We start from the raw sequence: 27,292 nt of genomic DNA on the forward strand, positions 1-27,292 counted from the left end.
CCCCCCTCAATCCTCCCATCTCCCACATTAATTCCTGTCTATCAGCTGTTAAAACTTGGTTGCAACACAACTTTCTCAAACTCAACAGTGATAAAACTGAATTCCTCCTCATAGGCTCCAAATCCACACTCAGCAAAACCAATAACCCCACTCTCACCATCGACGGCACCATTGTCTTCCCATCTCCACAGGCCCGCAACCTTGGTGTGATTTTTGACTCCACCCTCTCCCTTCAGCCTCACATCCGCCAAGTCGTTAAAACCTCCTTCTTTCACCTCCGCAACATCGCCAAAATCAGACCCTCTCTCACACTCCCAGCTGCCGAAAGACTCATTCATGCCTTTATCTCCTCCCGACTGGATTACTGCAACTCACTTCTCCTCGGCATCAGCTCCACCCACCTCAACCGACTCCAACTGGTCCAGAATTCAGCCGCCCGACTCATCACCCGCTCCAAATCTTGGCATCACATCACTCCAGTTCTTAAACAACTGCACTGGCTTCCCATTTCCCACCGGATCACCTACAAAATCCTGGTCCTCACCTACAAAGCCCTTCACCATCTGGCCCCCACTTATCTCACCGACCTCCTCTCCTTGTACCAACCCTCACGGTCCCTCAGATCCACCTCAGCTGGTCTACTCTCCACTCAAAAGTCCAAACTCTGCAGTTTTGGGGACAGAGCATTCTCTAGGGCAGCTCCCAGGCTCTGGAACTCCCTCCCCCCCGACATACGCACTTCTGAGACACTTGCCATCTTCCAGTCCCGTCTTAAGACCCATCTCTTTACCTCTGCCTACCCATAGCCCCTTGTCTCTTTTTCTTTTTTTTTTTTTTTTTTTTTGTAAAGCGACTTTGAGTTCTTGAAAAGCGCTATATAAGTTCAATTTATTATTATTATTATTATTCATCTTTTTAATTGCCCGATCAATTTCGGCTGCTGACATGTTCCTATCAAGATCTGTCCTGTCTTGTTGGCCTACGGTTGGAATTTCTAGACCATTGAAAAACTGAGCCAACTTAGTGCTATCGCAATTTTCAGTGGCATAGAGGTCTTCATAGAATTTTCTGAATTGATTATTTATGCTTTTTTGATTTGTGGTTATCCCCTCTGGAGTGTTAATCTCTGCTATCCATCCAGCCTCTGCAGACTGTCTTAGTTGATGGTTTAGTAGTTTGCTGGCTCGTTCCCCATGCTCGTAAAATTCTTGGCGATATTTAAGATAAAGCTCCTCAGCTACTCCAGACGAAAGAGTATCTAATTCTGTCTGCAAACCTATTCTCTCTTTACAAAGAGCCGCAGATGGAGCTTCAGAATTTCTATGATCAACGTCCTCTATCAAAGAGATCAACTCATTAAGGCGTGCTGACCGTCTCCTATTCATGCTTACAGTATCAGATATTATCTGACCACGTAAATACGCTTTCATTGCCTCCCACAGATTAGAGTGGCTCGTGTCTGGGTATTGGTTTGTTTCTAAAAAGAAGTCAATTTGGGCGGATATGAAGTTAACAAAATCTTCATCAGACAAAAGACGTGGGTTAAGTCTCCAGTTGCGTTGTGGAGGCTCGTTGTCTGGAAAGCAAAGCACCATTGTTACTGGGCTATGGTCAGAGATAACGATACCATCATATTCACTAGACCTCAACAGGGGGAGAAGTTTCTTGTCCAGCAAAAAATAGTCTATCCTGGAATACGAGTTATGTGCTGGAGAAAAGAAAGAATACTGTCTAGAAACAGGGTTTCTATATCTCCACGCATCGATCACCCCATACGCTTGGAGAAAAGCGTTAATGGTCTCTGCTGATTTACTAAGTGTTCTCTGTATGGCTCTAGAACGGTCCATAGTGGGATCTAGAACACAGTTTTTCCCTTAGTGTTTCAGTCCCCTCACCTGCCTCGTACAATCCTCCTGTTAGCTTTCCCTTAGTGTTTCATCCATGTCACCTGCCGCCACTCTCCCTGTGTCATCAGTCCTTGTTAGTCTTTCCCTTTATCAAGCCCCAGTTTCCCCTCTGTCCCTTGTCGGTTCATTTTGCACACTTTGCACACTTACCCTTCTTCTGTCTGGATTACCCGTGTTCCTGTTCCCTGGACTCAAGTTTGTGGACTTAGTTTGTTATTCTTAAGACCTTGTTTGTTTTGTCCCCCTTGTGGGAAGTTTTAGTTTTCAGTCTTGTTTGTGTTCATGTTTTCCCCATCGAGGGTCTTTGTTTTGAAATAAAGTCTTGTTGTTCGACACATGTCTGCCTGCGCTTGGGTTCTGTCCACAACCATAACAATTATTCCAAGTATAATCACAGCAATTTGGATTCAAATATCTCCACACATCAGAAACTTGTAATGTCAGTTATGAAATCAAATAAATCTGAAATTTCTGAACTATGTTTGGGTGGAAAGCGATCAACAGAATCGTTTGGAGCATCGTTGAAATCACCACCAATAATTACATATCCATCCTTATACTTCTTCTTTAAACCTGTTATTGTATCACAAATCTTCTTAAACATTTCCAAATTGTGTACTCGAGTATTAAATCCATAAACATTGCAAATTATTAAAGTGGAATTGTCCAGTTTAACAGTCAGTACAATCCATCTTCCATTATCTGAACGAATAGACTCCAAAACACTGCCTTTAAATTTGTTAAAGAAAATTGCGACACCTGCTGAGTGATTGGTTCCATGACTAAAAATCGCATAAACTCCCCATTGGGTTTTCCAAAAATTCAAATCAGAGTCACAAGAATGAGTCTCTTGAAAAAAAGTATTTGAGCTTCTGTATGTCTTCCAAAAAGAAATATAGCTTTCCTTTTAACAGCGTCACGAATGCCTCGAACATTTAAAGAAATTAATTTGAACTTACCAAACTTGTAATCCACCGTACAAAAATTTAACTAATTAACCAGTATAGAACAAGTACCTTTGGAGAAAGAGAAAACTGAGAAAGCATGAAACATTACATCAGTCATAACACTTGCTTTGACCCCGATATGTATCCAAAACTGCTGACGGGCACCATCCGCTCAGGTAATGTCAGGAACACTAATGCGCACCCCTTCAATGTAGGCAAATCCTCCTCGAAAGCCGGCCTTCTTACCCTCTTCTCTTGCACGTTTCACCAGATCTCGTGTGGTAACGGTACTCTCCTTGTCCGGATTACTTTCCTTTACCCCGTAAATCCTGAGATCCCATCTTCTTTTGTAGTTCTGCATCCCCAAACACACCTCCTTCAGTTGCTTATTTTCTTGTTGCAACACAGCAACATTTTTTTCGAGTTTCAGGATCTTCTCTTTATGGGACATGCTCTCACGTAACAGATCACTTACGGTGGTAGAAAGAGAGGTAATAGACGAAGCATGTAAGTTCGATGTAAGTTCAGCGACAGCATTAATGAGTGAATCAATTTTCTCATCCATGTTCATCTTTAATTTACCCTTTTTTCCCGGTGGACTTTTACTCATGGAAAAGATGGAAAAGATGTAGCAAATTCTTCTTCTGTGTCCATCTCGTCGACACTTTTGCATTTGTCAGTCGCCATGTCTGTGTAGCACGAGGGCACTATAAACACTCGAAGATTAAGATGCCAAATCAACATCGCCTGACTACGCCACCCTGAATCCCTCTCAGGGAGAGTTAAGTTAAATTATGGACACAGATTCATTGTGTGCCTTATAAACAGAAGGAATAGAGACGAGTTTCTCAAAAATAGTACAAAATTCACAGTTTATTGACAAACATCTTATAAAAAAGGACACGCCCTATTAAAAGGCCTAAATGGTTAACCAGGATAATCACAAACCACGGGTAAGATACTCAATGGTTTAGACTACTATTTGAACTATTAAATGAATACCTCAATAAAGAATATTAAAACCCGTATCTGTATCAATATTTTCTACCCCTGGGCGATGCTTCACAATGAAGCGAAAGGGTTGTATAGACAAAAGCCATCTTGTCAAACGGGAATTTGTATCTTTCATTCTGTGTAGCCATTTCAGAGCTTTATGGTCAGTTTCTACGGAAGCCGTAAAGTGCCAAACACAACACCAAATCTGAAAACACATTAACAAACCATAAAGCGCAACAACAATTCCGGAAACAAAATAACAAATCAGAAAACACAACGACAAGTCAGAAAACACAACGACAAATCCGGAAACAAAATAACAAATCAGAAAACACAACGACAAATCCGGAAACAAAATAACAAATCAGAAAACACAACGACAAGTCAGAAAACACAACGACAATAGAGTTGACGGAGTTGTTTTTAACCCTTTTATTCCCAACAACTGATACACCTGCTGCAGAAGTAGCGATGTAAAATTAGTTCCTCTATCCGTCAGGATTTCTTTTGCAAAACCTACTCTTGAGAAAAACTGGACCAGACAGGAAGCGATAGCCTTAGCTTTTATGTTTTTTAACGGAAATACTTCTGGAAACCGAGTCGCATAATCACAAATAACTAACAGATACTTTTTGCCGCTCTTACTTCGTTCCAATGGACCTACAATGTCCATGCCCAGCGCTGAAAGGGAACATCAATGACTGGTAAGGGAATTAACGGTACTTTGCGGGGTTTGCGCACTCCGCTGTATTGACATTCGGGGCAAGCTTTACAAAAACCAGCAATGTCTTTGGACATACCCAGCCAGTAAAAATGCTTACTAATTCTAGAATGCGTTTTCCGCTTTCCCAAAATGTCCTGCCCACGGAATGGAATGCCCTAACGTCATCACCGTATTCCGTACACCAACGGGTAAGACCACTTGTAATTCCTGCCCGGTTTTACGATACAGTAAGTCATTCATTACACAAAAATTTCGCCCTTGAAACATGAATACATTTGACCCTTTTTGCGCTGCTTCTACCACCTGAGAATGCAATTTTAAAATTTCAGCATCCTCCTTCTGCAGCTGCCTCAAATCTTCAGGTATCGGAATGTGATCAGGGTTCAAAAGGTTATCAGGGGTTTTTAATTCTCTATGGTGTGCTATGGTTCTTTCCCATTTTTCCTGTTTTCTTTCCCTCCTAGACTTCTTTACTTTACCCTGGTTCACAGACAGTTCGGAATCATAAAAGGGCAAAGACCATAATGGGTGTTCCTCATCATCACCTTCATTTTGTTTACTTTGCGCTCGCCTCAGAACAACATTACAAATATCCCGTAACAGATCCATCAGAACCGGGAAATCATGACCTAATATCATTGGATACGGTAAGTTCTGAGCAAGTCCTACCTTCATCAAATAGGTTTGCCCCGCTATCCCTATATACACCACAGTGACCGAATACTGCCGCTCCTCCCCGTGAACGCATTTCACTATGACCAGAACACCAAGACCAGCACCTAACTCCGGTACCAGTTCTGATTCTTCTAGGGTTTGCGTGCAACCTGTATCTATTAAGGCAGTGACTTTTTTCCCGTTCAACTCAACAGTTCTTAGAACCTGATTTGGAACGGGTAGACCAACAGGTTCAGGTACAGTCTCACGAGGCACATAACACACATTAGTAAGTGTCTTCGTCAAATACGGGCACATTGGTTTTTTATGACCTAATTGTCCACATTTATAACACTTAACATTCTCAAAACCAGAGGCACCCAAGTTCTCAGTTCGTTTCGCACTTGCCTCGTTTGTAGACCTTCTTCCTTGAAATGGGGTATTCAGTCGTGGAGAAGATCCATCTCGAGCCGTCTTCCAGCGTGAGAGACTCCAAGGCTCGAACTCTAGGTCGTGCTGCCACGAAAACATCAGCTAGCCGGGCCGCCTCCTCCGCTGTAGACGGGCCGTGTTCTTTAATCCATGTTTGCAATTCTGGGGTAAGCATCCGCAAGAATTGCTCAAGGATAATCATCTCTCCGATCTCCTGGTTCGTTCTCTCTGCCGGTCTCACCCATTTCTGATACAAGTCTTTCAATCGAACATACAGCTCCTTAGGGGTCTCTTCATCCAACACCTCAATAGCACGAAATCTCTGTCGGTACGTTTCATGGCTGATCGAATATTTCTTCAAGATAGCCTCTTTTACTTGCGCATAGTGGATTGCATCCGCAACATCCATGGCCACATATGCGCTGCGCGCCTTGCCGGTCAGCAACGGAATCAGCCTAATAGCCCAATCTTCCCTCGGCCATCGGCACACCTCAGAAATTCGTTCAAACGTGGTTAGATAATGCTCTATGTCACATATGTCAGAGTCAAGGCCCGCGGGCCACATCCGGCCCGCGAGAAGGTTTTTTACGGCCCCTGGGATGATCTTGATTTATTATTAGAACCGGCCCGCAGACCGCAGCAAGCCGGCAGCCCGCAGATCTTTTACACGCACCAATACTACATTTCCCACAATGCAACGGTGACGCACCGAGCAGTAGGCTGCTTCATTTCAATATTTATTGGCACAGCAGTCGTCAGCATCACAGTAAAATTAACTTTCAGATACCCATCAAAAATGGCAAAACGGAAGGTGGACACTGAGAACCGGGGGTTTCAAACAAGGTGGGAGTCGGAGTATATGTTCACGGAGGTAGCTGGAAAACCTGTGTGTCTTCTGTGTGGAGAAAGTGTGGCGGTACTGAAAGAGTATAATCTGAGACGACATTATGAAACGAAACACGCGGACAAAAACAAGAATATGGACATGGAACAAAGGCTACAAAAGGCAGAGGAATTAAAACGAGGCCTCAAATCTCGACAGGCTCTGTTCAAAAAAGCCAAATCACAAGGCCAGGCTGCTGTCAAGGCCAGTTTTATTTTGGCAGAAGAGATCGCTAAATCAGCCCGGCCATTTACGGAGGGGGATTTCATCAAAAACTGCATGATTAAAGTTTGTGACGAAGTTTGCCCAGAAAAAAGGCAACTCTTTTTAAATGTGAGTCTGAGCAGAAACACCATTGCCGAGAGAGTAGACCAGTTGTCCATCAATCTAAAAGAGCAGCTTGTGAAAAAGGGAAAAGATTTCATTGCATATTCCTTGGCTGTGGATGAGAGCACCGACATTTCTGACATTGCCCAGTTGTCAATTTTCATCCGCGGAGTGGACTCCAGCCTAAGCGTGACAGAGGAGTTTTTGGCTTTACGTCCTATGCATGGCACAACTACGGGGCATGATTTGTATGAAGAGGTGTCAAGATGTGTAAATGAGATGGAGCTGCCTTGGGAAAAACTCGTGGGTTTGACAACCGACGGAGCACCTGCGATGTGTGGACACAGGAGCGGACTGGTGGCGAAGATACGGGAAAAGATGCAAGAGGAAAACGCGACAGGTGAGCTGACAGCTTATCATTGTATCATACACCAGGAAGCGTTGTGCGGTAAAGCCTTGAAAATGGAGCATGTAATGAGCATCATCACGCGCACAGTTAACTTTATCAGAGCCAAAGGTTTGAATCACCGCCAGTTCAAGGCATTTCTGACGGAGTTAGAAACGGAGCATGGTGATTTGCCTTATCACACAGAGGTGCGATGGCTAAGCCAGGGAAAGGTGCTTCAAAGATGTTTCGAGCTTCGTGAGGAGATTTGTCTGTTCTTGGACAGCAAAGGGAAAGACACAACACAACTCCGAGACGAAATGTTTCTGTGTGAAATGGCTTTTCTGTGTGACATTACGACTCATCTGAATGCAATGAACTTGCAGCTGCAGGGTCGGGATCATGTCATCTCTGATATGTACAGTACAGTGAAGGCATTTAAAACCAAACTGACTCTGTGGGAGACGCAGATGCGGAAAGAAAATTTGAGCCACTTTCCCAGCTGCCAGACCATGAAAGAGAAGCTCTCTACCAGTGCGTTCCCGAGCGCACAGTTGGCTGATAAAATAGGTATGCTTGCCGCTGACTTTCGACGCCGATTTGCTGACTTTGAAGCACAAAAAAGCAGGTTGGAACTGCTCGGTAACCCATTTGCTGTTGACGTGGAAAGCTCACCACCAAACCTCCAAATGGAGTTGATTGACCTCCAATGCAATGATGCACTGAGGGCAAAATATGCGGCAGTGGGTGCTGCGGAGTTCGCCCGTTTCCTCCCCGACACAATGCCCCAGCTGCGCATCCAGGCTGCTCAAACGTTGTCTATGTTTGGCAGCACATACCTGTGTGAACAACTGTTTTCTTTGATGAACCTGAACAAAACATCACACAGAAGTCGACTTACTGCTGAACACCTCCACTCAATTCTGAGGATTTCCTCAGCTCAGAGCCTTACCCCGAACATTGATGAACTTGTGGAAAAGATGGGACACCACCAAGTATCACCCTCAACCTCAAACAAGTGAACATTACTGTGCAATCACATATTTAGAGTTTTTACTCAGTTCAGTTCAACATTATTCATAGTGGAGCATTGCCTCTGAGTAACACTGTATGTAACATTTTAATCATATACCATGTTTTTGGTTGTTTTAGCAGCTACACTAAGCATATTTCTGTGGTGAAACAGAATAGATTTTAAATTCATTTTACATGGCTATTATTCATAATATAATTCATAAATTCATCAAACAGGTCAGAGAGGGTTTAATTTAAATTCAGATTAAAAATATAACAATTACTTTGACCATAACACGACTGTTTCACCCTCAACCTCAAACAAGTGAACATTACTGTGCAATCACATATTTAGAGCCATAAGAAAATATTGCTTTATTTATCTGATCATATTGGAATATATTTGTTAGGTTTTCAGTAGGTTCAATTAGGTTCAATAGACTATATGCGTCATTTAAAAAATTTTCAATGAACATTCGAACAGTCCGGCCCTCGGCTTGTAGCTAAATTTTTTATTTGGCCCTCCGTCCATTTGACTTTGACACCCCTGCTCTATGTCATCGGACTCACGTAATTGTTGCATCTTTGGTTCCTGCAATGCACATCCATGGCTCATATTACGAGAGGGCCCCGAAACTCCCGGCGATTCCTCTGGCTCCTCCGTTCCCCTGTCTCGCAGATCCTCCACGGACGTTCGCTGGCTGACCTCACCCTGGAGAAGACGGAACTGATGTTGCAGAGATTTCCATCTTGTCGCACTACTTCTTGTACTACGTGCATCTCTGTCTTGCTGATCTTGCATAATCCGCTTAAGCTCCATCACGTCACTCCCCGACTCTTCGTCAGACCCAGGCCCAGCCACACTTATCCTGTCCTCCGTCAGTATCTCTTCCTCATCGTGTACGATCTCGATATCAGCCGGAACAACAGTGCGCACGGCTTTCTTGGGCGCCATTCTGCCTTCTTGACTCTCTATATGCAGCCTCCTTCTGGACAAGATCCCACCACTGCCACCATCTTGTGAGGGTTCTTCCACAAATTTTCAGGAGGCATTCACATAAAGTTCAAACATTGGCTTTTATTCACCGCCAACTAACCCACTATTCATAGGGGTGTACAAAAACCAGAACAAAATAAAATTGAAAAGACAAACTATAACACCGGAACCATCCGCATGGGCTCTGGGCTCAGATGTTTCTCACAGGAGCCCTCACCAGAACTAACTCACCACCGAAAATTCAACTCTCTTTAAACACATGGGCTAAACCATTTGCTGATTGCAGGGGTCTCAGTTCAATAAATCAACCCCATTAAAGAATATATACAAGACAAACCCCACATACATAAAATCACATGCAGCAAAGCAGTAAAACAATAAACACAAAAAATGAACTCTACAAAGAAATTTAAATGAACAATCCCAATACAACAATAAGGTACTCCAAACTAAACATTTCGGATCATTATCTGGTATCATGCTTGCTTCACTAACCAATGGTGGCAAATCAAACTCCAAGTTAAAAATATTGTAGAACATTAACTTCGACTACAAAAGATGCGTTTCTTGATAATTTGCCTGAATTGTCTCAAATCTCTAGCATGAGTAATAACGTTCAAGATCATGACTTTACCATTGAAAATATTAATGCCACCTTCTCGGAAAGGCTAGACACAGTTGCTCCTCTGCGCTTAAAGAAGATTAAAAATGACAGACCGACACCGTGGAAAAATGAACTTACTCAGGCTCTAAAGAAAGCGGCACGAAAAATGGAGCGCAACTTTAAGAAAACTAAATTAGAGGTATTTCGTATTGCCTGGAAGGATAGTATTAAAAAATACAGGAAAGCACTAAAAACTTTGAGATCTGCCTACCTTTCATCACTAATAGAAGAAAACCAGTATAACCCTAGGGTTTTTATTTGATACAGTGGCTAAATTAACCAAAAATAAATCGTCAGCGACTTCTGATTCTGTATACCAGCATAGCAGTGATGATTTTATGAACTTTTTCACAAATAAAATCCAAGATATTAGAGAAAAAATTATAACTATGCAACCAGAAGTGAATCCCGCTGAACAAACGACTAACTACAGCGTCTCTAAGGAGAAATTACGTTTATTTTCTACTATAGATCACGATGAACTCTCTAAAATCATTAGATCATCTAAATCAACTTCATGCATGTTAGACCCTATACCTACAAATCTACTGAAAGAGATGCTCCCAGAAATTAAAGATCCTCTACTTAGCATTATTAACTCATCTCTGACATTAGGACATATGCCTTAAGCATATAAGGTGGCTGTTATAAGGCCCCTTGTCAAAAAACCCCATCTGGACCCTGGGGAACTAGTTAACTACAGACCTATTTCGAATCTACCTTTCTTATCTAAAGTTCTGGAAAAAGTAGTCTCAATTCAAATTTGCTCCTTCCTCCAAAGGAATGAGATTAATGAAGATTTCCAGTCTGGATTTAGAGCACATCACAGTACAGAGACTGCTCTGATTAGAGTTACAAATGATCTGCTTATGGCGTCCGACAGAGGTTGTATCTCCTTATTGATGCTGCTAGATCTTAGTGCTGCATTCGACACCATTGACCACAGCATGCTCCTACATAGACTCGAAAATAATGTCGGTATTAAGGAAATAGCTTTGAAATGGCTTAGATCTTATTTATGCGACCGTATTCAATATGTAGCAATAAACAATGAGGTATCACGCAAATCGAAAGTCCAGTACGGTGTACCACAGGGCTCAGTCTTAGGGCCTATGCTCTTCGCATTATACATGCTACCTCTAGGAGATATAATAAAGCGACACGGAGTAAGCTTTCACTGTTATGCTGATGATACGCAACTTTATATTTCCTCGAAGCCTCATGAAACACAGCAATTCCATCGAATAGTGGAATGCATAGTCGATATAAAAAAGTGGATGAGTAGCAATTTTTTATTACTGAACTCGGACAAAACTGAAGTGTTACTTATCGGACCGAAAACCGCCCTACGTAACAACCAAGAATACTGCTTAACTATTGATGGATGTTCCATAAAACCCTCAGCTTTAGCTAAGAATCTTGGCTTTATATTCAATAGTACTCTGTCATTTGAGAACCAGGTCGCCAACACCTGTAAACTTTCGTTTTTCCATCTTAAAAATATATCTAAACTACGTCATATTCTGTCACCATCAGATGCAGAGAAGCGTATACATGCCTTTATGACATCAAGACTAGATTACTGTAATGCACTATTAGGTGGTTGCCCTGCAGGCCTATTACAAAAACTCCAACTGGTCCAAAATGCGGCAGCTCGAGTTCTTACGCGTACAAAAAAGTATGAGCATATTAGCCCGGCTCTGTCAACCTTGCACTGGTTACCTGTAAAGCATCGCATTAACTTTAAAATCTTGCTTATTACCTATAAAGCCTTGCATGGTTTAGCTCCTCACTACTTGAGAGAACTTCTAACGTATTATAGTCCATCACGTGCACTACGCTCTCAGGTGTCCGGTCAGTTGGTAATACCTAGAATTTCAAAATCAAGTGCAGGCGGCAGATCATTTTCCTATCTAGCGCCTAAACTTTGGAACAGTCTTCCCTGCACTGTCCGGGAGGCAGACACACTCTGTCAGTTTAAATCTAGACTAAAGACGCATCTTTTTACTCTTGCATACACTAGACTATCATAATATATATATTTCAAAGATCTAGGCTGCACTAGTTAGATCAACCGGAACCAGGGACACTTCCAATAACAACTGATGCATTTGTTGCATCAAAGAGTGCAGAACAGTACTCTACTCTCAGCCAGTCTTGTCTCATTGTTCCAAGGTTACCAGAGCGGGCAGGACGCAGTCCAAGGTTACCAGAGCGCGCAGGACGCAGTCCAAGGTTACCGGAGCGGGCAGGGCGCAATCCATTCCCAGACCTGACAAATGCTGGACGAAGGACGTGGCTACTCTACAAAACTTCAGTCGCTATTAGATTATTAATGATCATTTTAAATCTAACTTTGTTTTTTATTTTGCCTTGTTGTGCAAGCACTGTCGAGCTTGTGCAGAGGCTGCAGTTTTTGCCAGAGGGGAACTGGAATCCCCTGGTTAGGCCTGGTATCCCTCTGAGGTTTTTTTCTCCTCCAATGGAGTTTTGGGTTCCTCGCCACCGTTTTTATACTGTTTTGCACTGTTTGCCTGGCCGGGGGGGCGGCTAGAATTTGATAGTCTTATTTAATTAACACTGCATATAGGAATTTATTGTGTGTCTGTTATTTGACCTGTGTTTTGACTTCCATAACCTTTTATGTTTTACGAATAGTCAATGTTTTCTGTCAATGAAAATTGTAAAAAGCGCTATATAAATAAAGCTGACTTGACTTGACTTAAATTTCCCATGATGCCTGCCACAGGATATAAGGGTGATCAGGAAATGCCGCGCCCTTAATAGCCAACCTTTGTTCCATGCTGCAGCCACAGAACCAGGTGGGACCACGGGTAAGATACTCAATGGTTTAGACTATTATTTGAACTATTAAATGAATACCTCAATAAAGAATATTAAAACCCGTATCTGTGTAGTGATTTTTTCAACCCTAGCGTGCACTCTAGTGCTGAAATGTTGTCCCGTTAGTAGATGTTCAATGCGCTCATACAGACAAAATGCTACTTACACGATACTTTCGGGTGAATTGTTAACGAAAGAAAAATATGTATAAACACACAGAAACCAAATAGTAAAGACAAAATCCATTTTTCCTAAAGAAAAAAATATAAAGAGGAAACTTTGAACTAGATAAGTGTGGCCTTAGCCATCACAACCAGCAAACAAAGCCAATTGCAAATAACTGCTTCTCTGGTCTTATAAAGCACCTGGGAACCTAATCATGTGCACAACTCCGCCCCTAAGGAAATGCTCTTAATGGGGAAATGCTCTTAAGGGGGACATGCTCTTAAGGGGGAAATGCCACTTTTCCCCCTGCTACAATCCACCCCCCACTCTGTATCGGCGCCCCGACGATAACAAAACATAATTTAAGGGCATATCAAAAAAAAGGAATAACCAGAAATTATAATAATAATAATCTAAATCCAGGGTCTAAACGTGGCCTGCATCATATTACTAGACCCAGGGACTGGAGGGACTGCAACCCCATGTGCCCTAGTCCTTGTTCCCACTGGCAAATGGTAGACGTTAGAATGCTTTCCTGCGGTTTCCCGACCACTCCGTCTAGGTTCGTAATCACGGTAATGTAAGCAACATTTAAAAACAGACTCGCCGTGAACGGTTAAACTATGTAACGTTAGCCTACAAAACAAAAAATGTGCTGCCAGTTGTGCCACCTGGCCGTCAAATGTTTCATCGCCTGCGTCACGGTCCCAATAGTGTAGGAAAACAATGACGTTTTCTAATACGTAATTACGCGCATGCTCAGAACGGATCGTGCAGGTGGAACGGATCGTGTACTGACACCGTACATGGCATTCCTAATCGACGGAGACACAGATGTTGTAAATGTATCTAAACCAACTGTATTTCAGTTCAGTGAAGCATACTTTTTCAGTAAGTTACCTTTCCTTTTTAAAAATTTAAATTTTTACCAGATTGTTAGTTAATCATTAACAAGTCTATATCGCCTAAATGGGATCCGGTCGAACATTTGGGTGCACCCAAACTTTATGCTGATGCACCTAAAAAAAAAATTAGGCAACCAGTGCAAAAAGTTAGTCTAGAGCCCTGGAAGATCTTTTTTACAGTGTAACCAAATGGTAGAATTTTTAACTTAGAATTGCAGATGTGCCCAAACAAATTCACACTATTGCATCCACTGCAAATGCAAAGCTAACAAAAATTCATGTTTATGTATGCATAATGCAAGCAAAAACATGCAAGGTGGGAAGAAAGTCATATCTGGCAATGAGATTATTGTATAGAAGTGGGCTATTTTGACTTGCGACTACCCACAGTAGATAAGCACCCACATACCAACATGTCAAAACCACTCAGAACACGTTATCAAGCACGTTACAATGCGCCGGCGACCACAACGCTTCAACATCGTATCACCGAGGATTACATGGATTTCCTACATCATTCAAGTAACGATCAATCACATGTTTTTAGCTTCACAAGGTACAATTATAAAACACACACGTATTATCAGGTCCACCCAACAAGTAATAATAATGTGCATTAAAGCTTATGTTGCAGTATTTTGTAGAAGAATTCCAGTACGGAAACACTTTCTACCCAGGATTTAGAGTGATGTGACATGTCTCCCAAACCAAGACATTAACAGTACACTAATAACAGTAAATATCTTCATTCGGGGAAAAACACATGATGTGTTTAACACAACAGTTAAGCATCTTTAATTGACAAATGACAACTAGAACGCTCTAGAAACCACGTGACTTACTGTACCGTGCTTATGAAAAGAAATATTTTCAATTTTTCACGTTTTTACTTGATGTTGTGGAAAATAAATCAGAGACCAAAGGAATATAGTAGAAAAGACTTTGCAGTCATTTCTGTGTACATGAAAACGATAAAAAAAAAGATAAATTCACAGACGTTTCCGGGAAAAAGACCTTGGGAACCTTGCTTACGTCATAATAACAATCCGTTATTTCGACCAACATCCTCATCACGCAACTTTATCTGCCCTGTTACTGGACGATAATAGTGATATAGACTTTCTGACCTCTCAGCCATTCCATGGATGACTGACTACTACTTTGTTATTAAAGGGATAGTTCACCCAAGAACAAAAATGTTGTCATCGTTTACTCACCCTCATGACATTTCGAACCTGTCTGACTTACTTTCTTCAGCAGAACATAGAAGAAAATATTTTGAATACAGTTGGTAACAGAAAACCGTTGCTCCCCATTGACTTGCACTTTTTGTGATCCCATACAATAGAAGTCCAGGTGGACAAACGATGTTCTGTTACAAACATTCTTCAAAATATCTTCTTTTGTGTTGTGCAACAGAAAGAAAGGCCTACAGGTTTAAAATGACAAGATGATGAGCACATTTGAGCAATTCCTAATCACATCAATTCTAAGAAACTACCGTATATAATTGTTAACCGGGGTATAAAGTGACGCCTTTTGTTATAAAGAAGCATTATTATAAAGAAGATTCTCTTTAACATCTTTTTTCATAGACGGATATGTTGAAAGTGACACTATAGGGACCAGCACCGCACTTCCACTTGTAACAACCGTCTGGAGAGTTTTGTGAGTCAATTTTAAGCTCATCTTCAACCCAGAAAGGTCTTTGAACTGATGCTAGTCCCTCAAAGTCGCCTATAGAAATCTTTTCTGTGTGTGTTTTTGTGGAACAAAAGGGACAGTCACGGTTAGTCCAATCTGGTTAGTTTATTTTATAGTAAAGAAGCAATAATAATAGTGAATCGTGTCTGAGGCTGTGCCCGACTGACTATACAGTTGCTACAAAATGTTTTATTCTTGATGAAATGTTGCACTTATTTTGGAAATTGAGACAATTTATAGTAGCATATACTTTACATTTATACCTCTTGGTGTGTATTTGAGAGCAAATGCCTTTTATATAAGGTTTGTGTGCTAAAGATGTATTTGTGAGTGTATGTTTTTGTATAAATAATAAAGCAATGTAACACAATGTGATGTTTTCAATATTTGAACGTTGTTTATTTTGATGTTTATTATGGTACATGTTAACTTAAATCAACATCCTTTCAATACCACGCAAACCAATTGCATTGCGTTCCTATTGAAAATGGCCCGAGTTGATTCTGTAAAGTCTAACAGAATTCAAAGTTACAGGCATCTAATCCAATAGCGTCGATTTCTCTGTTAGTTTTGAATGGCACGTCTGACATTGATTCGTTATCCCATGAATTGATATATTGAATAACATTTGAGTGAGAAACACGTGTCGCCGTGTTAATATTGTTATTGTTATGCATTGCAAGGTTTCTGACGGTCTCCAAGGCAACGGCTCGGGTCCTCATGTGACAAGACTATGGCGTCACAAAGCGCGCTCCCTCTATAAAAGCCGCCGCCTCACAACAGTCTTCGTTGGTTTGAGTTTGGCGTTGAACAGATAAGTTGAGCTCCTGAGAGATCGAGGCTTTTCTGTGCGATTCTTGCGTGTTTTGCTTTGCTGGTTGTTTGTTTTCCGTGAAGAAAGTGAGACCGAATATTTCACCGAAAGGTGTTTATTCGTCGACTCCTGACTGATCGTCGAACAGCGCCACAGTTCACCTGCATCGAGTCGTTTGGCTGCACACCGCCGTTAACCGAACCGCGATGGATGCTTCTGTTGTTCCTCCGTCCGTCGAGGACTTTGACTTTGATCTCCAGCTCTCAAAATCATGGGCGGATATAGTCGAGGAGACCGAAGTTGATCCGTCAGACATAGTCATTCCGTCCTATGCTGTTTTGGATTACCCGGTGGTCTTAAATGGATTTCTTGTGAAGTATAAAGATCCGGAGACCTCATCCCCAGTCAAGAGGAGATACGAGAAACGTGAGTTAGATATTATTTTCTGACCAACACTTTAAATGCTTCTGTGTGACTCTGCCTGTGAAATGCCAGGTGAAGTAATGCATTTGTTATTAGAGGTTTATTACATTCGGTTTACAGTTTGATATCTTGTTTATTGCCCGAGTAAGACCATGACATTGGTGCTCAATCTTATAAAAGCGTTGAGATTTGAGCCTGGATTTCACAGAGAGGCTCACGTGGTTTCATACTGGATGTCTGATCGTGACTGATGCAGTATGTCTGTCTGATCACTAATATTCTCTATATTGGGCATTAACTCTGAACTACACCTTTAATCTTATAAAGGAAAATATTTGTAGACATTATTTTCAAATAAAAGATGTTATAACTACATGTAATCCCCACAAAATTCAAATGACTATTTACCGTCATTGACCTTCTGTTATTTGTTTTGTACAGCGAAGAGTTTTATCCAGAGAGACTTCCGGCTGAAGACCGAGTCTAATGTGTGGAGGAAGCCAGCAGGGTGAGATGAGCAGCTCTCTTGATTTCAACACCACGTGAATATCAAACAATACTTGCGATACCTGTCATCATTCTTAATGGTATTAAAAGTACTTTTCTTGTATTAGGTGTAGATCTCCTCACTCTGGCTTCTTTAAAAGGCCCGAACGTCCCGTCAGAGAAGCGTCATCAACTCAGTGAGTTAAAAAATCTGTCTCCATTAATAAATGCCACAGTTTTTGCCAGAGCTGTACGTAATATTAATTTCGTTGTATTGCAGGCGTAGATCTCCTCCTTTGGGTTCCTGTCATAGTCAGGATTACCGTGTACGAGACGCTTCAAAAGCTCAGTGAGTAGATCAAATGTTTTCGCTTGATAAATGTTTGCTGAAACGGTACTTAATATACATTTCTTTGTATTTTTAGGCAAAGATCTCCTCCTTCAGACGGAGATAGAGCGACCCCACCGGACAGCCAGAACACGACTCTGGGTACAGTATCAATGCTCTTTATCTTTCAAAACCCTGGTTGGGGATGAACACGTGTCTCATTTATCTACTCTCATTTGATCTCAATAGCTGTCGCACAAAAGCAGGAGATGTGTGGGCCAGAAATGTCCAGCAAGCCCCCCACCACACCAGCTCCTGTATCTGAGTGAGTAGATCAATGGTCTCCATGTATAAATGTTCAATTGTTTGCTTAAACTGGACCTAAAGTCTCCATTAATAAATGCCACAGTTTTTGCCAGAACTGTACGTAATATTAATTTCGTTGTATTGCAGGCGTAGATCTCCTCCTTTGGGTTCCTGTCATAGTCAGGATTACCGTGTCAGAGACGCTTCAAAAGCTCAGTGAGTGGATCAAATGTTTTCGCTTGATAAATGTTTGCTGAAACGGTACTTAATATACATTTCTTTGTATTTTTAGGCAAAGATCTCCTCCTTCAGGCGTAGATAGAGCGACCCCACCGGACAGCCAGAACACGACTCTGGGTACAGTATCAATGCTCTTTATCTTTCAAAACCCTGGTTGGGGATGAACACGTGTCTCATTTATCTATTCTCATTTGATCTCAATAGCTGTCGCACAAAAGCAGGAGATGTGTGGGCCAGAAATGTCCAGCAAGCCCCCCACCACACCAGCTCCTGTATCTGAGTGAGTAGATCAATGGTCTCCATGTATAAATGTTCAAGTGTTTGCTTAAACTGTACCTAAAGTCTCCATTAATAAATGCCACAGTTTTTGCCAGAACTGTACGTAATATTAATTTCGTTGTATTGCAGGCGTAGATCTCCTCCTTTGGGTTTCTGTCTTAGTCAGGATTACCGTGTCAGAGACGCTTCAAAAGCTCAGTGAGTGGATCAAATGTTTTCGCTTGATAAATGTTTGCTGAAACGGTACTTAATATACATTTCTTTGTATTTTTAGGCAAAGATCTCCTCCTTCAGGCGTAGATAGAGCGACCCCACCGGACAGCCAGAACACGACTCTGGGTACAGTATCAATGCTCTTTATCTTTCAAAACCCTGGTTGGGGATGAACACGTGTCTCATTTATCTATTCTCATTTGATCTCAATAGCCGTCGCACAAAAGCAGGAGATGGGTGGGCCAGAAATGTCCAGCAAGCCCCCCACCACACCAGCAACTGTATCTGAGTGAGTAGATCAAATGGTCTCCATGTATAAATGTTCAAGTGTTTGCTTAAACTGTACCTAAAGTCTCCATTAATAAATGCCACAGTTTTTGCCAGAACTGTACGTAATATTAATTTCGTTGTATTGCAGGCGTAGATCTCCTCCTTTGGGTTCCTGTCATAGTCAGGATTATCGTGTCAGAGACGCTTCAAAAGCTCAGTGAGTAGATCAAATGTTTTGGCTTGATAAATGTTTGCTGAAACGGTACTTAATATACATTTCTTTGTATTTTTAGGCAAAGATCTTCTCCTTCAGACGGAGATAGAGCGACCCCACCGGACAGCCAGAACACGACTCTGGGTACAGTATCAATGCTCTTTATCTTTCAAAACCCTGGTTGGGGATGAACACGTGTCTCATTTATCTATTCTCATTTGATCTCAATAGCTGTCGCACAAAAGCAGGAGATGGGTGGGCCAGAAATGTCCAGCAAGCCCCCCACCACACCAGCAACTGTATCTGAGTGAGTAGATCAAATGGTCTCCATGTATAAATGTTCAAGTGTTTGCTTAAACTGTACCTAAAGTCTCCATTAATAAATGCCACAGTTTTTGCCAGAACTGTACGTAATATTAATTTCGTTGTATTGCAGGCGTAGATCTCCTCCTTTGGGTTCCTGTCATAGTCAGGATTATCGTGTCAGAGACGCTTCAAAAGCTCAGTGAGTAGATCAAATGTTTTCGCTTGATAAATGTTTGCTGAAAACGGTACTTAATATACATTTCTTTGTATTTTTAGGCAAAGATCTCCTCCTTCAGACGGAGATAGAGCGACCCCACCGGACAGCCAGAACACGACTCTGGGTACAGTATCAATGCTCTTTATCTTTCAAAACCCTGGTTGGGGATGAACACGTGTCTCATTTATCTACTCTCATTTGATCTCAATAGCTGTCGCACAAAAGCAGGAGATGGGTGGGCCAGAAATGTCCAGCAAGCCCCCCACCACACCAGCAACTGTATCTGAGTGAGTAGATCAAATGGTCTCCATGTATAAATGTTCAAGTGTTTGCTTAAACTGTACCTAAAGTCTCCATTAATAAATGCCACAGTTTTTGCCAGAACTGTACGTAATATTAATTTCGTTGTATTGCAGGCGTAGATCTCCTCCTTTGGGTTCCTGTCATAGTCAGGATTACCGTGTACGAGACGCTTCAACAGCTCAGTGAGTGGATCAAATGTTTTGGCTTGATAAATGTTTGCTGAAACGGTACTTAATATACATTTCTTTGTATTTTTAGGCAAAGATCTCTTCCTTCAGGCGGAAATAGAGCGACCCCACCGGACAGCCAGAACACGACTCTGGGTACAGTATCAATGCTCTTTATCTTTCAAAACCCTGGTTGGGGATGAACACGTGTCTCATTTATATACTCTCATTTGATCTCAATAGCTGTCGCACAAAAGCAGGAGATGGGTGGGCCAGAAATGTCCAGCAAGCCCCCCACCACACCAGCTCCTGTATCTGAGTGAGTAGATCAAATGGTCTCCATGTATAAATGTTCAAGTGTTTGCTTAAACTGGACCTAAAGTACCTTTTATCTTCTATTATTAGGCATAAATCTTCTCGCTCTGGATATAAAAAGTCGCTCACAGAGGCTGCACCACTTCGGTGAGTTGATCACATTTTCTCAGTTTATAAATGTTTGAATGTTGTTTGAAGCTTTACTTGATATGCTGTACATTGTCTTTGTGTTTCTAGTCCCAGACCTCATCCTCCAGGCTTGTTTAATAGGCCGGAGTCCGCTGACACACAAGCTTCACAATCTGAGTGAGTTGAATAAAGGGCTCAGTTTATGAATGTTTGCCCGAACTGTACCTGATAAACATTTCCTCGCTCAGAGGCTCCACCACTTGAGTTGAACAAATTCTCTGTTTATACATGATCAAATGTTTGAAACGGGCTTTAAAGTAGTTTTCCTTGTATTTTTAGACATCAAGATTCTTCAACACGCTCCTCCTCCACAGCAAAAGGAGCGAGACCACGAGAAGGACCGAATACTACTGCACAGAGTACGATGAAGATGCTCTTTATTTTTCCAAACTGTTGATTTCAGACGTTGGATGTGTTATTCATCTACTCTGATTTGTTCTCAACAGCTTTTCCACAGAGGCAGGGGGTGAGGAGTTCTTTGAGGACAGGCTGCAGTGTTGACGAACTCTGTAATCTGTTGGCTGCAATGCACCTGTCCGAAAAGACTTGCTGTACAACACCGAACAGGCCAAAGCCTCTTCTTCGTCCAGCCACTTTTGTTTTTCAAAAACAACCAACGTTTGGTAAGTTGTTAGTTCTGTCTGACCAACAGTTTTGACACTCTTTAAATACTGAAAACCTTTGTCTTTGATATTCATGTTTGGATGAACAGGTGTGTCATTTATCTACTTGGATTTGTTCTCAACAGCTTTTCCACAGAGGCAGGGGGTGAGGAGTTCTTTGAGGACAGGCAGCAGTGTTGACGAACTCTGTAATCTGTTGGCTGCAATGCACCTGTCCGAAAAGACTTGCTGTACAACACCGAACAGGCCAAAGCCTCTTCTTCGTCCAGCCACTTTTGTTTTTCAAAAACAACCAACGTTTGGTAAGTTGTTAGTTCTGTCTGACCAACAGTTTTGACACTCTTTAAATACTGAAAACCTTTGTCTTTGATATTCATCTTTGGATGAACAGGTGTGTCATTTGTCTACTTGGATTTGTTCTCAACAGGTTTTGCACAGCATCCGATGGTGGCTGGACAAGAAACATGGACGAAACCCCCTACACCGGCTTCTGCACCTCAGTAAGTTAAATAAATTCTCAGCTTTACCTTTAAACATTGTGACATTAACACTGCGCATGTTAAAATAAAAACAACAGACAATTATTTATTTGATGGTTTGCAGAAACTGTGTTCTATTTGTATTTCTAGGCATTTATATGCTCCCTACTCTAACCGTCAGCCCTGTCTCCGGAAAGAGAGTCTCAGCTGCAAACGTCATAGACTTTCAGCTTACAGGTACAGTGATATGAGACCATAAACATTAATAATCAGTTTATTATCATTGTACTTAATGTTTATTTGTTGTTTTTGCAGCTAAAGAGTCTGGATGGAGCCAGGAGACACCAAATGGTCTAAATAAATAAATTTAATGCCCTTGATGTACATACAGTATTTCTAAACTCACAATCAGGCGATCAAACCGTTATTTCTGCATAACAATCCTAAACTTTGATTTACCACATAGCAGGAACAGACCAGCTTTATGATATTCCTAAACTCAAAACTCTTCTTAATCATCAGTCAAAGTAACACTGGATTCACACCAAATGCGAATTAACCGTCTGGCGTATGTAAATTGCATACAAAGTCAATGCAAAGACTCGTTTGTCAATTTCATCTTCCACGAAGGTTCAAAAATATTTGTCAGATCGCGTCACTCGCGGGAAACGTTTGTCATTTCGTGTGAGTAATAAAGAGCGTGGAGCGCGATTGATCGTGTTTGGTGTGAACCCATCATAATAAACAGAACTATAAGATGATTAACCTCAAAAACGTCATGAGCAGATTTGAGATACTTAAAGGAATTGTTCACTTTCAACATACATTTTCATGATAATTTACTCGCCCCTGTTGTTTAGTTGAAAAGAAATTATGTTTTTTGATAAACTATTACTTTTCAGCGTTATTACGTGACGTCGTGAGGGCACTTTGCAGAACGGAGCAATAAGAGCATTTGTGTTTATAAAGCATGTACATTTTTATTTTAGAAAATGACTGATCGTTTCGCTAGATAAGACCCTTATTCGTCGTATGGTATTAGCTGCACTGAAACTGTAATTTTCACCTTCAACCGTTTGGAGTCCATTGAAGTCCACTATGGTTTTTGATGAAAACATTCCAGGATTCATTTCTTTTCGACTAAAGAAAAAATACATCAACATCTTGAATGACAACAGGGGTGAGTAAATGTTCATGAAAATGTTGGAAGTGAACAATTCCTTTAACAGAGGAAATACTGGAAGCCACGGTTTTCGATATAGTTGAAGTGTTTTCTGTTATTCTATGCTACGGTTACAGGAGCAGTAAGAGGTTTATTGCAATGTTTTTAATTTTACAAGAAAATATTTTTAATACATTTAAATCGCTTAAGTTATGCCATTAAAACAGTGACATTTGCTGATGTACACAATGCTTTGTTTTCACGGGAGAACATGCCAGCTGAAGATGAGGAAATGACGTCGCTTCCTTTCCCAAGTGCATTCCAAACGTCTACATAATGGCACGCAGATGCCCTGTTCCCTCAAGTCTAAACTCCAAGGGCTCTGCCCTTCGAAGGGAGTAGGGCATAGGAATGATTTCTTCGTTTGGAATTTGAACCGTGATAAATATGAACAAGATTGAATGTAACATAAAAAAAAGACTGTCGATAAAATATCTATTAATGCGACCTGAAATTTATCCAGCATGGCTGCTCAAGCGAGTATAATGCGTTACGCTTACTTTTGAACTGAGGTCTGTTTGAAGGGCTATATGGCCATTCCTTTCCCCCTACCCCCTCGAAAACACTCCTTCACGTGAACACCCTTAATGGAGGGGTAATGGGTAGAAATGTGATTGGCCCTTACTCACAGGGAGGTGTTTATCCATCTTGGCGCATAGACTCATAAGCAACAACAACCCGCTAATTCATTGAGAAATAAAATGCACCGAAAAATTTTATCTACCGATGACACAATTCACAAATTAAACTGTGAATGACATATTAAACAGTTTAAAATCATATTGAGTATTAAGAATTCTGTAGTAACTACAGCACAGAGACGGCACTCCTCAAAGTGACAAACAACATCTTGTCTAGATCTTAGTGCAGATTTTTATTTCATACATCATAGTTTTCAATTATATCCATTGAAATGCCATGTTGTCTTTAGCAGGCAGGTGTTACCCATGTAATAACCCTTGTCTTGTTTTCTTGTCTCATTCTCGGGACATGCGAGTCTGACTGAGCCGATCCGGTTGGACGGAATGCTCAACCTCATGATGACCAAAGAAGATGCCTTCATCAACAGCAGGTAATGGGAGTCTGCAGCGGCGAAGGGATGCTGACAAAAGAGAAAGGTATGAGGCTGCTTAAATGCATCCTGTTAAATGATTCGTTTTCAAGAATTTCACTTAAACCAGTTTTGACACATGTGTGTTTAATTTGTATTGTGGCTGTCAACTTTAATGAATCAATAATAAATCTGTATTAGAGGCAGCCACAAATTATGTGAAATATTAAATTGTGTAAAAGCACTTTTGCTTCAGTTTTTGATGGCATGGATGTGTCTTTACATTGTTCCCATGAGCTCTCTGAATGTAATTGAATTGTGTGTTGTATATGTTATCATTCATGTCTATGCAACAATGATCACTATTAAAGCATAATTCCTCATGGATCTGGTCACTTACTTGTTCCTTGACAATGTTTGGCTTTTATGAAACATTATGAAGTTGAACTGAGCTGTTATTTGACTCCTTCACTGATCCTGTGGCTCAGTTGGAGCATTGGGTTAGTAGCATAAATGGTTGTGGGTTCGATTCTCAAGGACGCATTGAAAACGCATTGAAAATCACAGTGTCTGACTACAGATTGGAAGTGATCTTTGGATTATCATACAATATGTTGTATGTTAAATCTTCAGGATGACACTGACTAGGATTCATTCTGCTGACAAAGGTGCCCACTGTAGTTATATAACACTGCTTAGACTGCGATACCGAGCTCAGCCGGTGGATGTCAATGTACCACATGCTGTTCACTGTCATGAATCTGCCTTCATGTCATGTCTATTCTTGGTCTTGAGGCAGATTCATGACAAAGCCTTGTGTTTTATGTGAGAGAGAGATGTTGGCTATCGGCTTTATATGCTCTTTCTCTGGTCCGTGTCTTTGTTCCCGCCATCTCGTTTCCTCGTTAACCTTCCCTGAGTGTGTCATTACCCGCACCTGACCCTTGTCAATTATCCTCTGTTTGTTTCCCCTATAAAACATCCTCGTGTTCATTGTCCTGTGCTCGTTCATTGTATTCTGTACCTTGTTTGCGGTATGTTATATGCTCTGGATAAGTCTTGCGTCGTGTCTCTAGTCCTTGTGTTTTGGTCAGTTAGTTTAGTCTTGTTCTTAGTATTGTTTTCCCAGTCTAGTTAGTCTGTGTCCTGGTTGTCCCTATTATTTATCCTGTCTTGTTTTACCCCCTCGTGGGTTTTTGTTTTCTGTCTTATTGTATAATAAATTATCTGTTAAACCCCTTCATCGCCGTGTCTGCCTGCCATTGGGTTCTTCCTCTCACAACCGTGACAGAATGAACGAGCCACAACAGAACCCAGCAGGCAAGATGGAGGCAAGGCGAGCGACCCAGGCTCATCGCCTACTCCGTCTACGCCAGGGCCACTCAGATGTGTTGGAGTTTGCGGACCGCTTTTTTGAGGTGGCAGGGGAGATGGTCCACAGTGAGCAGGAACAGATGGTCCTGTTCAATGGCGGCCTCAACCAACCTCTAGCGGGGTGGGAGATGCGAATGCTGAGACCGCTGGGCTTCACTGACCTTATCAGGTATGCCATGAACCGGCCGGAGCCCAGGGTCTCAGTCCAGCCCAGTTTCCCCCCCCCGCTGGCCGCCATCCCCGAGGGCCGTACCCTGCGACTCGGGGCTGTGGGCCTCTCCTCACCCTCTGCACCCTTCGACTCTTCCAGCACGGAGCTAGTCATGCTCCCCACCGCTTCTCCGCAACCGGCTACACCCACCGTGAGCCGGTCGAAGAAGAAGAAGAAGCCGAGGAGGGGTGTAATCTCCAGCCTGAACTTCCAGCCAGAGGAGAACACCGGGACTCAGCCCAAATATTTTTTGGGGGGGCGTCATACGGGCAGGAGGGCCCCGTCCAGCGGGCCTCCTGATGTCCCGTCAAGTCCGGTGGTCCCGTCGTGTCCGGTGGTCCCGTCGTGTCCGGTGGTCCCGTCGTGTCCGGTGGTCCCGTCGTGTCCGGTGGTCCCGTCGTGTCCGGTGGTCCCGTCGTGTCCGGTGGTCCCGTCGTGTCCGGTGGTCCCGTCGTGTCCGGTGGTCCCGTCGTGTCCGGTGGTCCCGTCGTGTCCGGTGGTCCCGTCGTGTCCGGTGGTCCCGTGTCCGGTGGTCCCGTGTCCGGTGGTCCCGTGTCCGGTGGTCCCAAGTCCGGTGGTCCCAAGTCCGGTGGTCCCAAGTCCGGTGGTCCCAAGTCCACCCACCCCAGTTTCAAGTCCTGCCCAGCCGGCCTTCCAGCCGGCGTCAAGTCCTGCCCAGCCGGCCTTCCAGCCGGCGTCAAGTCCTGCCCAGCCGGCCTTCCAGCCGGCGTCAAGTCCTGCCCAGCCGGCCTTCCAGCCGGCGTCAAGTCCTGCCCAGCCGGCCTTCCAGCCGGCGTCAAGTCCTGCCCAGCCGGCCTTCCAGCCGGCGTCAAGTCCTGCCCAGCCGGCCTTCCAGCCGGCGTCAAGTCCTGCCCAGCCGGCCTTCCAGCCGGCGTCAAGTCCTGCCCTGCCGGCCTTCCAGCCGGCGCCAAGTCCTGCACCAAGTCCTGCCCTGCCGGCCTTCCAGCCGGTGGCTCAGCCGGCCTTCCAGCCGGCGCCAAGTCCTGCACCAAGTCCTGCCCTGCCGGCCTTCCAGCCGGTGGCTCAGCCGGCCTTCCAGCCGGTCTTCCAGCCGGTGGCTCAGCCGGTCTTCCAGCCGGTGGCTCATCCGGCCTTCCAGCCGGCCTTCCAGCATGTGGCTCAGCCGGCCTTCCAGCCGGTACCCAGTCCGGCACTTATGCCGGGAACAAGAACAGTTCTCCCGAGGACTTCTTCCATCAAGTCCCCGGGGACTCCACGCTCTCGAGCGCCCCCGGGAACTAGGACTGTTCCCCCTTGTCCCACTGGACTTCCCCCCATGAACTTTGTTGTTCCCCCTCCCCCCCTCCCTTGTTTGTTATTTTTAGTATGTCACCCCAACCCTTTTATCATGTATTCTTGTCTGCCCCTAATTGTGTTTACCATGTTTTGTTGGTTGTTGTCTGTTTCCCAGTCGGTCTTGTCTTGTTAGTGTTCTCCCTTGGTGAACGCCAGGGGGCGTTCATTAAGGGGGGGGTTCTGTCATGATTCTGCCTAATCTTGTCTTGGTTTTCTGGTCTAGGGGCAGAATCATGACAGACCCACGTGTTTTATGTGGAGAGAAACATATTATGGTCAATCAGGACATAATATGTGTTCTCTCCAGTCTCGTCATTGGCCCCGCCCCTCTCGTTCCTAGTATTGCTTTCCTCCTGTGTCTCATTACCCACACCTGCCCATTGTTATCTCCTTTGTT

General features: G+C 42.9%; 1 protein-coding gene across 1 annotated transcript; it reads left to right on the top strand.

Moving 5' to 3' along the window:
- Nucleotides 1-6,180: 6,180 nt before the first annotated feature.
- On the top strand, nucleotides 6,181-8,277 carry LOC306901726 (general transcription factor II-I repeat domain-containing protein 2-like; the record flags this gene model as incomplete). Its single annotated transcript, XM_079469743.1, has 1 exon — nucleotides 6,181-8,277. The coding sequence occupies one exon, from the start codon at nucleotides 6,181-6,183 to the stop codon at nucleotides 8,275-8,277; it is 2,097 nt and encodes a 698-aa protein (XP_079325869.1).
- Nucleotides 8,278-27,292: the final 19,015 nt, after the last annotated feature.

This window comes from Barbatula barbatula (assembly GCF_947034865.1).
Source record: "Barbatula barbatula genome assembly, chromosome: 1".
Classification (NCBI taxonomy): Eukaryota; Metazoa; Chordata; class Actinopteri; order Cypriniformes; family Nemacheilidae; genus Barbatula; species Barbatula barbatula.